The sequence below is a fragment of the Onychomys torridus genome, chromosome 6 (assembly GCF_903995425.1).
Source record: "Onychomys torridus chromosome 6, mOncTor1.1, whole genome shotgun sequence".
NCBI lineage: Eukaryota > Metazoa > Chordata > Mammalia > Rodentia > Cricetidae > Onychomys > Onychomys torridus.
The window spans coordinates 37655441-37668760 of record NC_050448.1 but is presented as its reverse complement, the minus strand read 5'-3'; the positions used below and the strand labels follow the sequence as shown (position 1 = coordinate 37668760).

General features: G+C 39.7%; 2 protein-coding genes across 3 annotated transcripts in view; one reads left to right on the top strand and one right to left on the bottom strand.

Moving 5' to 3' along the window:
- The window catches only part of Eif2a (eukaryotic translation initiation factor 2A), a 26957-nt gene extending 17469 nt beyond the window's left edge, over positions 1 to 9488 (bottom strand). The window contains exons 1-2 of one of the 2 annotated variants that reach the window (XM_036190115.1): positions 9228 to 9488; positions 2574 to 2643 (exon numbers count right to left, since the gene is read on the bottom strand). In XM_036190115.1, the coding sequence (XP_036046008.1) occupies positions 2574 to 2643; positions 9228 to 9255 (98 nt within the window). In that variant the 5' untranslated portion in view covers positions 9256 to 9488. The remainder of the gene's footprint in view (positions 1 to 2573; positions 2644 to 9227) is intronic. The other variant, XM_036190116.1, reaches the window with a different exon arrangement.
- On the top strand, positions 9424 to 13320 carry Serp1 (stress associated endoplasmic reticulum protein 1). Its single transcript, XM_036190117.1, has 3 exons — positions 9424 to 9904; positions 10163 to 10238; positions 11450 to 13320. Exons 1-3 carry the CDS (start codon positions 9821 to 9823, stop codon positions 11488 to 11490), a joined length of 201 nt encoding a protein of 66 aa, XP_036046010.1. The 5' UTR covers positions 9424 to 9820; the 3' UTR covers positions 11491 to 13320.

The window sequence follows — 13320 nt, the reverse complement described above, 5'->3', positions numbered from 1 at the left end:
TCTAATAACAAAAAAGACTTAGCCAGACAGAAATATGAGTATACATGTACATGTCTACTGGTGTAGCAACATTAAATGGGGGACTTTGTGGCAAACAAATACTTTAATTGCTAAGTAACAGCAAAGGCAATAAGAAGTGACCAATATGCCCTTTAAACAATACCACCTCATTAATTTACCTTAAGGTATTTTTGCTTCTGCTTTCATTAAATTATGGTAACTAATACTCATTTTATAAACAATGAAACTTACAAAATACCCTTCCCATACAAACAGCTATGAACAAAATGTCTCCTGCCTTATTGTAGTATAACTCGTTCTCAAACCTAAAGACAGAAAATTTCTATTCTTATTAATTCTTCCCAGGTTTTAGCTTATTCTAACCTACTCATATCTACCTACCACATTTTGACTCTATAATCATACCCTTAATTCGATGGTTATAAATAGCATTTGTTTGTTTGATGAGATGAGGTTTCTCTGTGTAGCCCTGACTGTCCTGGAAGCTACTCTATAGACCAGGCTGGCCTAGAGCTGAGAGATCCACCTGACTCTGACTCTCAGATGCTGAAATAAAAGGCGAGAATCACAACTACCTCACAAACAGTTTTAATAACTTGCATTAGAACAATGTTTAGGACTGATGTCAATTTTACTACATTACAGAATCCAGAGATTAATTCTTTCCTTTTTTTTTTTTTTTTTTTTTTTCAGAGCTAGGGATCGAATCCAGGGCCTTAGCACTCTACCACTGAGCTAAATCCCCAACCCCTCTTTTTTGTTGAGATTCTGTTTATTTTTATTTTATGCATATGAGTGTTTTGCCTGGCAGAGAGAATGCTGGGAAGAAAGGCAGTGTCACCAGTGGACACAGAGGTGGTCTTCTTTCTGTAGGTCTAGAAAATTCTGTCTACATGAGGGCTGTCATCTAATGAATGGCTTAATCTACTGATAGATTCAAAATGTGAACAGACTATTGGAAGGTGGTCAAACTGTGGAAGACAGACTCTGGTTGGCCCATAGGCCACTAGTGGGCATATGCTCTGGGGTGGGGGCTACATCTTGCCTGGCCTCTTCCTGTTGTTCAGTTCTGCTTCCTGGCTTCCATGATGTGAAGAACCTCATCTGCAACCTGCTACTGTTATGTTCTGCCCAAGTGCAAGGGACCAGCCAACCACTGATTGTAACCCAAATAAACTCCTTCCTTTGTTTACTCAGATATTTGGTCATACCAACAAAAAGATAGCAGAATTATTTTATCTTTTCAATAGCCTTAAGTAACAATAACAATTTCTAGCTTACAATAACACTGCTGAATGTATTAAATAATTATGCAGATATTCCTAAGATTATACTGCCACCCCAATATAAGCTAAATTTACTTGTTTCATTTAGTCATTTTAATTTTTCTATTTTTTTAAAAGATTTATTTACTCATGTATACAGCATGTGTGACTGCAGGCCAGAAGAGGGCACCAGATGGTTGTGAGCCACCATGTGGTTGCTGGGACTTGAACTCAGGACCCCTGGAAGAGCAGTCAGTCAGTGCTCTTAACCTCTGAGCCATCTCTCCAGCCCAATTTTCTCTTATCCATTTTATTATTTAAAAGAATTATATAGACCAATGTCAAAACTATATGTATAGCAAAGTTCATTCACAGATGTCCCCTGAATCCTATCTTTTGTCACCTATTACAGTTATCATTTTTATTCAATTTTGTTTTAACCCTCCATGGTTTTGTTCTGGGAAAAATTATATCTTTTCAGATATATATTAAGTACATATATTTTACTTTCTTCCTTTTTTATGCCATTTTCATCTCCTGGCAGCATAGTGATTACTAATAGTGACTTAATTATCATATTTGCAAATTTGTCTCATTCTAGAAGATGAAACTAAATGCATGAACTCAATTACAGTAACATTTATATTTCTCCTTGCTAAGCCATTAATTCTTTTTTCTTTTCTTTTTTTTTTAAAATATTTTTATTGTTGTAGCATATATATGTAGCATATACCTATGGAAACCAGAAGGGAATGTTTCATCCACTAGACTCAGAATCATAGGTAGTAATGAGCCACCTGATGAAGGTGCTGGGAATCTAACTTGGATCCTCTGGAAGAGCAGTACTTAACTACTGAGCCATCTATCTAGACCCTAAGTCATTGATTTTTAAATCTGAAGATTATTTTTCATGGGAAAGAGTAAGTATTCTTTCCATCTTGTTAATAAGACATCCCAAGAAACTAGCTTACCTATTATTTTTCTTTTTGGTCAGTGGGCTGAGAGAAGGCTCCACAATTAAGAGCATTCATTGCTCCTCCAGAAGACGCAGCTTCAGGTTCTAGCATCCACTTGGCAGCTCACAACTATCTGTAACCCCACTTCCAGGGAATACAACACCCTCCTCTGGATTCCACAGGCACCAACACATACATAGTAAGTGTTGCATAGACACATACATAGGGAAAACTCCCACCCACATAAAACTAAAACATTTTACAAAATTTCAACAAAAACCTTTTGGAGTACATTGTATGTTCCTTATATATCATTTGACAGAAGCTATACCTTGGAAGCACTGTGCTTTCTGTAAAGTGTGGTGGTCCATTCACCATGTACAGTCCTTCCGATCCTCGGACTAAAGAAAACAATGGAGAGAAGTTGTTTACTCTGCTAAGAAATACCCAGTGATATTACTGGATGTTAGTGAAAAGCAAAGGACTTTCAAAATGCAGTGAAATCACGAAACATTTCCTTATACTATAGAATGTTAACATTTCAAGTCTCCTTTCTTGCCTTTTCACTTCAAAATCATGTAACTGAACAGAAATAAATATGCAACTTGAAAACTTCAAAACAATATAACCATCAAAACAAAAACAACTGTGTCACAGTAGAAAGGGCATGAACTTAGCTGGATACTGTTAAACAAAGAGAACAGTAACAAAGTGAAACAATCCAAAGAAAAGACAGAAAATATCAAAAAACGGAAAGAAGCTTAAAAAGAAGCTGGAAAGAAGAAAAAAGACTGAAAGAAGCTGGAAAAAGAAAACAGGCTGCAGGCCTACAAGAAAGTGGATGTTAAGTTAAGCAATGTGCCTTAAGAATAATCCTCAAGGGTTTCAGGCTGATTTCTAAAACCAGATTTGCATTTTGAAAAGATCAGTCTGGGACAACTGGATGTAAAAAGTCTGTAGCAGTGTCAGAGAAGACAATATTTGATTCAGAGAGGAGCAATAGGGATGAAAAGCTGGAAATGAGGATGTAACATGTAGGAAAATGTAACAGGACTTAGTGAATGGGTTGCGACTTCAAGAGCACTTCAAGCACCCAAGAGAAGAAAATTGAACTAATGCCCAAGGCTTCCATTACATTTCCATTTTTCCTTGTCAGACTCTTCGACCCTTCTCTTAGTTACTAGGAAAGCAATAAATTATAGATAGGGTGGGGCTTAGCTCCAATTCTAATCCTCCCATTTCTTTCTTTCCCCAAGAACTGTTAAGAGACAGTTATTAAAAAAAAACAAAAACAAAAAAAAAACAACTCTTTAATCCCAGCACTTGGGAGGCAGAGCCAGGCGGATCTCTGTGAGTTCGAGGCCAGCCTGGTCTACCAAGTGAGTTCCAGGAAAGGTGCAAAGCTACACAGAGAAACCCTGTCTCAAAAAACCAAAAACAAAACAAAAAAACTTAGCCTGACGAAGAATTAACTAGCTCAATTTCAGGTGTCAGGAAGTCCAAAAGGAAACATAAATGATACCTACATCTTTATGTAGCCAATTTAATAAACAGAAAACATGTAAGTAAACACATAAAAACCTCTACGTTTGTTAGACATACGTAAGCAAACAGCTGGATGCCACTTTCTCACATGCAGAATACCAGCTGGACTATTTTGGGAAGACAGCCCCCATCAGTACCCTATAATAGAATGGAGTCCACCAAGCTGCTTTGTCCATTTGAAAACTGAAACTGTACACAATGACTTACAGACTATTTGATGTGCTCCTGTGTGTCTCCACTATGTGCTAAGTGACGGAGATTTGAAAAGACTTTATTACTTTCTTCGGGATGATTTCTAGCTGGGTGTGGTGGCACTCCTACCATTCCAATACTCATGTGGCTGAGGCAGGAACACAGTTTGAGGCCAGTTTGACCCACTGCTATAATTTGAATCAATGCTGAAGATAATCATTTTAAAAAACTATAATGAAATTTGTAAAATGTCCTGTGCCAAAATATGTCCTAGACTTTAAAACTGTGAAGGTTTGTGATTTTTTTTTTTTTTTTTTTTTTTTTTTTTTGATATGAGACAAAGCCTGATGATGTAGCCTAGCTAGAACTCTCTGTATAGACCAGGTTGGCCTGGAACACACACAGATCAGCCTCCAATGAGATACCATGCCCAGAGGAAGTAAAGTAAACACATTATAAACCCAATATTATTTTTTTTTTACTTTGTGTGTGTGTTTGTTAATCAACCTTATATACATTCAGTGTATCTACCACTGAGCTACCTCTATAAGCCCCGAAGTTTTCTTTACAGCATTAGAATTCTGCTACTACACAGGGAAGGCGGCAGCATTTCTCAGCACAAAACCTGCTGAAATGTATGTAAGAGACATTAGAATTTAGAATAGGCTGTATTTTCTTAATATTATAATTAATTTTTTTAAGAGTCAGTATCTCACTATGTAGCATTGGCTAGCCTGGAACTTTCTTTCTTTCTTTCTTTTTTTTTTTTTTTTTTTTTTTTTTTCAAGACAGGGTTTCTCTGTAGCTTTGGAGCCTGTCCTGGGCTATCTCTGTAGACCAGGCCGACCTCGAACTCAGAGATCCACCTGCCTCTGCCTCCCGAGTGCTGGGATTACAGGCGTGCACCACCATCACCCAGATGGAAGTTTCTTAAGTAGACCAGACTGGCCTTGAATTCACAGAAATCCAACTATCTCTGCCCCCTAGCACTGGGATTAAAGGCATGTCCTACCACATCCAGTATAATCCACATGGTAACAAATATTATAGGGATAAAACAAATAAAAATTTAAAACTAGGTCATTAATAAGGCCATACTTAGTTGTACATTATGTAGAAATTTAGCCAGTGTAAGGTCACTCTCACAATCTAGTACACTAAAGAGCTTTTTCCTAGTTTATATACAAATCCAGGATAGAATGGAAGCCGTCAGCACAGTCCTAGCAAGGCCGCCATGCGACTCTAAAATGTGGACGGGATCAAAATGTTCTGTTACTCTCACTGCTAGCCCAAGAGTGTGCTTACTGAACGGACCATGACCAGGAAGCTTTTCCTCATCTCACCTCAGCCACCTATGCTCTAGAACAGGAAGCTTCCCCAGCTCTAGAGACACTTTCCACTGGTAGCACTGGTCCTCTACATTGTTCATTTCTGGCAGCAGTACGGGAACTCAGGATATTTAGACAACCATAAGGGTTTTTCTAAAATTTGTATTGAAGATTTATACTTCATACTGAGGCAGATGGTAACAGGACTTAGTAGCAGTAAGAAAAAACAGCAACAAGAAGAAAACAAAGCACGTATCAACCACTCTTACACAGAGTGCCGTTTTAAAAGCCAGTGTGGAAACTGCCACGCTTTTCTGGCTCAAGTAACACTCAATGTCCCATGTAATCTATCCTTGGTATCTGCCTTTCTTAGGGACAATCTTGAGCCAAACTAATCAACTGCTTTCCCACATGCACATGCTCATGTTCTTATTTATTTGACTTCATTTTTACTTTATTGGCTTATTTACTTTTGAAACAGGGTCTCACATTGTACTTTAGGCTGTCCTGGAACTCACAGTATTTCTCCTGACCAAGTCTGCTGAGTGCTAGGATTATAGGTGTGAGCCCCCACATGTAGCTGTTCACGTTTACACTCTTAAATTAGGAAACTCTGAAAACCAAATACCCAAAGTTACCTTTCACGAATGTATATATTGAATGAAAATGAGCACATAACCTCTCTAGGGTATGGTTGAGGAAATTTTATTGTAGGTATGACAGAGAGAACAGCCAGAGGCGTCTGAAGTGTCCAGACTCAACCAGGCCACAAGAAGGGAGAGAGTAAGGGGGAGAGAAAGAGGAAGAGAAGATAAAGGGAGCCAAGAAAACAAAGAAAGATAGCCGAGAGAGCTTGGCTGAAATGGTAGATTTTTGTAGGTCTCGGGAGCTGTGGGAAGGAGAGAAGTGAAGTGGCTGGGTTAGAGAGGTTCAGGGTGAGGGGTATGGTAAAGAGCTGAGAGGAGACAGGACTCTGCAGCAGGTACCTGCAATTGCTGAGAGAGCCTACAGGCTGGCATGTGCTAACAGGCACCACAGTTATTTGTCCTGAGTTTCTTTGGAATCTGACATATGTGTATAAAATCTTCTAGGAACACACACACAAACCAAAAGAACCTAAGTAAGGATTGTAGTTTGGTGAACACTACTGTGCCAGTGTCGACTTCCTAGTTTCAATAAATATTTAATGTTTATGTTATGTTATGATTGGGGAAGGCTAAGTACTTTTCTTTTTTAAACTGTTCTGCAACTTTCATGAGTCTTAAATGATATCCAAATAAAAAGATTTTTCTAAAAATATTATTTTTAGTAATAATTTGATGACAGGATAGCAGAAATTAAGTAAACAGAAACCTTAAGACTTCAATATTTACCAAAAATGGCTTTGCTTTTATAACAGCAGACAAAAATCTGCAGACTCAAAGCTTTTAAATAAATGCAACACATTTTCTATCTATATATAGCATTCTGATAAGGAATTCAGTATAATTACAAGTGTTTGAATGTGACAAAGTGAACAGAATGTAAAATTTGCTAAAATAGTATATTTACACTCAGTATGAATCCGTTCTTGATGACTAAAGAGTTAGTATAATGGATATCATTTTTACGTACCTAACATCAAGCCATTCTTTAGAAAATACTAATTTCCTTTAAGAATATTCAAAGGTAAGACTATAATTTGGTTCTGATCTCCTGGTTAACCGTGGCCTGATATAAGAATGAAGAGTGAAGTCAAGGCAAAGACAGCCAGCCTTGAGATTCCTGTTGGGAATGCTGGCCAAACAATGCCACTTTTCCTTTAGAACTGGTTGACTATCTGCCTGAGGATGAATCTGTCTCCTTTAATGAAAGAAAAGCAAGAACAAGGGAATGAAAAAAATTTGAGTTCATTGACACTAACTAAATAAAGTGTTTAAAGACTCACTTTTTACATGTTTTGTTCTTTTCTCATTTTTGACTTAGAATCATAATAATAAAATTCATTCTTAAGTTCCAAATTTTTCACAGATATAAAAACCCATAAGCATAAGTTAAACAAAATTTGGGAATTTAAAAACTTAAAACTAAGAATGTTTAAAAGATTAAGCAGTGTGTTTTACTGGCAGAATATAGAGTAGAAATATCTGAGTATTATCCTGACCCTGCAAATTTGTAGTGTAAATCTGGCCAAGTAATCTTTGGGCATCTAAGAATTAGGAGACTATGAGAAACTGCCAGAACAAAGACTTTAACTTTGAGCACTGTAAGAAAAAGTGTCATTCGTTGTTAATTTGATTATACACAAACAATCTATTCTTCATTAACTTATTTTCCTATGTTTACTCTCTATTTTTTACTGGGTTCCAGACTACGTATTGAAAAGGTGTGGATGAATAAGACTCTACTCCTAATACCAAGAAGTTTACAGTCTAGCAGGGAAAGAAAATATCTAAACAGAGAATTTCTTTTGTGAAGTGTAAAAAAAAATTTCTCCCTAGTACATAGAAGGTATAAAAATAGCTCAGAAAGTGGCCAGGAAGTGTGGGAAATTGCTTGGAAGAAGCTTGCCAAATCAACAGAAAGAATAGGATAATCCCAAAGAATAGTTTAAAGGACTTTATTGAACAACTCAGTACTGATGGAATGAATACAAGAGAACTTGAGATGTCAAGAGCTATTCCAGGATTACAAGTGATCCATATGATGGGCTAAACAGGGTCTACTTTACACTGTCTCAAAAAGGCAGAACATTTAATAGATTTTTTTAATGTACGAATTTTTAAATAGAATTCAGGTACTCATTTAGTATTAATACCTCTAAGTAACAAAGTCATCTTTATGAAGCTAGAGAAACTATTTAATTACATAATTATCCCATTTAAACAGTCTCAGAGAGCTGGAGAAACGGTTTAACATTAAGAGTACTTGCTGCTCTTCCAGAAGACCCGGGTTCAGTTCTCAGCACTCCCTTAGGGTGGGGCTCACAACTGTAACTCCAGCTCCAGGGAATCCCACACTCTTAGGGCCTGCACTCCCATGTACATGCTCACACACAGACACATAAATTAAATAATAAATCTAAACAAAACAAAATAATCTCAGTCTGGCATAGTGTTTAGCGGATTATAGCTACCATCTTATAAATATTTGGTGAATAAATTATGATAGTCTACATGAATAGTAGTACGCATGGATCTTAAAATGTATTCCTAAAATGGCAAGAAGTATAAAAGCTTTAACATGCCTCAGAAGGACATAACTCCCAATTCTCAAAAATATGCTTTTTTCCTATTGATCTCGTCCTTCCCCGATGTTGTCGAAGAGTTTATTTTCTTTAAAGCACTACAGACTGTGCCAGCTTCAAATTCCCAAGAGTCTTCTCAAGTTCTACTTCTAAAATGCTCACAAGTGCTTCAACAGAAAACGTTAGAATAACATCATCCTGCTCAATGCTGCCACCCTAAGACACATCTTCATCATGAAATCTAACCTGTACTAGCATTTGCTCGCTCCCTATTCAGTTCTACAAAGCTCATAAAAAAATAAAAATAAGAAAAAAGCAGTACGTAATTTTTAATTAAGTTCAGATGAATTTGATGTGTGGGGTCGCGTTTCTTCTATTATAGAGGCAGGTCCAAGCAACACTAGTACTGCGGACCAGAGGTCACACATCTAACCAGCACTTTCTGTAGTCTGTCTATTCCTGTGGATGATGGAGAATGATGGACGTGGATAAGTGGGAGGAGGGCGTACTAGAGGCGGAGGCTTCACTTGCCATCGCCATGCTATTATCGAATAAATCAAAAGACATTCTGGCCCTTCCGCTAGCCACGAGAAAAAGCAAGACGGCCTCCAAGGCTTGCCAGGTAATTCTCCAGCGCAAAGACACAGGAAGAAACCACCCCGAAGAAAGAGCCTCTCGCTCTTCTGGAACTCACCTGTCAACAGCGGAGTGGACGGCGCCATCTTGTCCCGGAAAGAGAAACCCACGCGCTGGGGTGAGAGTTCAATGAAGGCCGAACCCGGCCTCTACACGTCTCCCCAAGCTTAGAGACAGCAAGTTGGTGTTTCCGGCGCCGGCAGCGTCGGGGCCGATTTACTTCCGGTCTCTGCGCGCGCACGCGCAGCTCTGGGTCCTCGCTTTCCGGAGCGTGGAAGGGCCGGGCTGAGGCTGCGGCCCGTCCTCGCCCTCCCTCTCTAGAGCGGGCGGAGCCCGCACTTCCGCGGGGCGGGGTCTGCCCAGTGCTGACGTTGGCAGCGGAACCCGGAGTAGTTCGAGGTTGCCGGCTGCGCTGTCCGGTTGTTGGGCTCTTGCTTCTCGGCCCCGCGGCCCGCTCTCCCCCAGCGCGCCGCCCCTAGGAAGCTCAGACCGCGGTGGTTGGCGGCTGCCGGCCCTCCGGTGCTCCGGCGCTCGGCATCCAGGCCCAGTGGCCGTCGGTAGCGTAGGCACCGCGAGCCGAGCCTCCCGGCGGCCCGGGAGCGGCGAAAGAGCGAGTCCGAGAGGTTCCTGGGGGCAGGTGGCGCCGCGAAGATGGTCGCCAAGCAGAGGATCCGTATGGCCAACGAGAAGCACAGCAAGAACATCACTCAGCGCGGCAACGTCGCCAAGACCTCGGTAAGGAAAAGCGGGCACCCCTCTCCATTCCGAAGCCGGGACCGGGGGACCGAGGCCCGCGCCACGCCGGGGCCGCGGCGAGTTCTCCCCAGACCCGCCTGACTCTGGACTCCAGCTGCGGTGGAATCTGGGGCGGGAAGAGAGATCTATGAGATCTGTGAGAAGCGGAGTCGGCAACCTGGCACTGGGTTGCAGGCCGCGGGAACCTGGGATCCAAGTGGTTTCTCTGCATTTGAAACTGGCTTTTCCTTTTTGCAGAGAAATGCCCCCGAAGAGAAAGCGTCGGTAGGACCCTGGTTATTGGCCCTCTTCATTTTTGTTGTTTGTGGCTCTGGTAAGTGTTTAGAGGCTCTCTTGGTTTGGAATGACGTGGTGACCATTCAGTGGTGAGTGCTATGCACGCGTTGTTCTCAACCCACCTGCTGAGAGTTTCTCAGAATTGTTTCCTGTGAACCAAGTTACTTGTATCACAGAGGGTGGTGCCCGAGAAATTTCTCCCACCTTGATTTGTGCACATAAAAGATTAAAAAGAGAGAGAGAGAGAGATCAGATCTTCCTAATGATCAGTTGGAAGAAATTAAAGACCAAACAACTCTTGGAACAAGAATGATTTGTAATTCCATTATCAATGGTGTTGCAAAAATCTTAAGAATATCGCGAACATCTGGATCCTAGAACTCGATTGAACTGTATCAGCATCTAAGGTCTCTATGTCAAAAACTAAGTATATAAAGTAAGACAGTCCAAAGAATTGATTGACTGTGGAGGAAACATACTTCTTTGGCAATTTAATGTATAAGACAAATGTTTTCAGGTTAATAAAATGTATGTTGAGAAAACTTAGTTACTAAGGCAGGCTGCTTTTACGGTGGTAGACCCTTGCCTCTGCAGATGTGTTACAGAATATCTTTCTGCCCCGTGTGTTGCTTTAATATTGAGGTAGATGCTTTTGTTTTCCACATTCTACAGTTACTGGGGTTTCCATTTCACATTTTGCTTTGTCTTTCTCCTAAACTTAACAACTGGAAGCTTTCTTGATATATGGCCAAGAGCCAACTAGTTTATATAACCCAAAGATTATTGAATTTCAGCTTTGTGAGAATGAAGAAATATGCAGACATTAGAAACCAGGCCTTTAAGGATTTTGAGAAATAAATTGAAATAAGTCTGTGTTAGAAAAACTCGTTTGTTTTGGTGCTTTTAACTTCTAGAATAATTTCTGTCTGGAAGCCCTCTTGGACACCTTACAGGTAAAATCCAAGGAACCTTTGATGATGAAATAAATTGAGTTGCAGATAAAGCCCAGTTGCAGAGTACTTACCCAGCATGCATGGGGCCCTGGGTACCACCCCAGCACCACAAGATAATAATGTAAAGGCATTAATTATTTAATTATGTGAGCCTGCCTTCACTTCGTGTTATCATAAAGTTAGATTAGCATTTGTGACAATTTTCTGGATTCTGCAGCTACTGTAGTAGATTACTTTTCTGTTGACAGACCTGTTCTAGTCAGCTTATTTTAATATTCTCTCTTTCTCTTTACAGCAATTTTCCAGATTATTCAAAGTATCAGGATGGGCATGTGAAGTGACTGACCTTAAGATGTTTCCATTCTCCTGTGAATTTTAGCTTGAACTCATTCCTGATGTTCGATGCCCTAGTTAAAAACAATTCAGTAAATCATCCTGCCTCAGAATGACGTTTTCACATCATCCTTCATGTGGCATTCCAAGGTTTCCTCAAGAATCATTCCAGGTTTTCTAGTCCATACCACAGTGCCTTGCAAAAGCACCACATGAATAAAGCAATAAAATTTGATTATTAAGTTCCAATAGTAGACTGTACTTATTCAGTACAGAATGGGTTTTATTGTGGTTATTAAAACTTATGGCTAATTAGATTAAATCTGTGTAGACGGTATAGATTTTGTTAGCCCTAATGTGTAAATGCAATTAGCTTAATTTAAATTTTGGAATCTTAAGGTTTTATATAGCTAGGCACTTTATTACTCTTGAATTGAAAGCACACTCCATTATAGGGTTATGTGACTATCCTATAATAAGGTGCTTATAAATAGACAACTATTCAGCCTAGTTTTACCACAATCATTGTCACCTAAAATTTTTTAAGGGCTTCAAGGGCATAATAGAAGTAGAGATGCTTGCAGCTGCATCTGTTTTAAGGGTGATGCTTCTGTTACACAGCCTTGAATTTTGCATGAGTAAGTACAGTCACCTGAGGTCCCATTTGAGACTCGGTTGAGCATTTGTAACTTAATCAGTGACTGCATTTCACTCAAAGCTGTCATGGAATGAAATTAGGGAAGGTTTGCTTATGTTATACTGATTTCACCAGAATTAACTTCTCAAAGGGGTTTCCGTGCTAGACAAAACTTAAGGGGGAAAGACCATAAGAAATCAATGCCTCCTCAGAACATGCTGAGTCCAGTGTGCCATAAGATACCTTAGCGTGTTAATTGCACTTTTAATACCCAAAAGGCACATGAACTAAAATGTTACGATTGAAATGCCCTTAGGGCACTTAAGTCTGTCGATCTAAAGTAGCTTTCGGAATTAAATGAGTTTACTGATACAGATCAGTCTAGTCTTCCTTTGTGTGACTTTGCAGGTTGTGATTGATCCTTTTTACTAACAGTGACAGTGAGAGTGACGAGGCAGGTCTGGGGCTTTCTGGTCTGCCGAGAACTACAGGTCCTGACTGTGTATGTGCTTAGCCAGACCTCGGTGCAGACGCCGAGCTATGTCTGGGTGTGAACTGGAAGAGGCCTGCTTGTGTTTGCTTTGTTAATAACCTGTTTTCAAAGGAACAGAAGGGAAATTTGCTACCTGTTCTGTAAGCAGTGTAAACCTCACGGGGGACTTTGTCTCCCCTCAGATGTGGAGGAGAGTGAAGGAAAGGTGGTTAGGGATGTTCAGGAACTTAGGTGTATTGGAACAGGAAAAAAAGCTGGCTGTGGGTGTGCAGGGTCATCACTGATGTTTACCTGCCTCTTCACCCATAAGTGATTCCATGCACTTGATTCTCCCTCTGAAGCAAGTCTTGGTTAACTAATTCTATTTTATTATTATAACTTTAAAAGTGAAAGATATTCTCTAAATTTATAGCAGGTGCCTTATTTCCGTTGAATCAAATCATTCCATACCAGAATTTCCCTCGGTTTACTATAGATAATTGGCTTTGAGGTAGTTTTTGTTTTCAAACATAGAATATTTTAATTAATTTGTTAAATTGCTATAGCAATCATTTCACATTTGTAAAATTACATTCCCTTTGTATCTCATGTAATTTACCTATTGAGTGCATTTTATATTCAGGTTGGATTATGCATGTTTGGGTCAATGAAAGCTGTGTCTGTTTGATTTATGGTTTAAAAATAAAGTTCCCTGGATATTTGA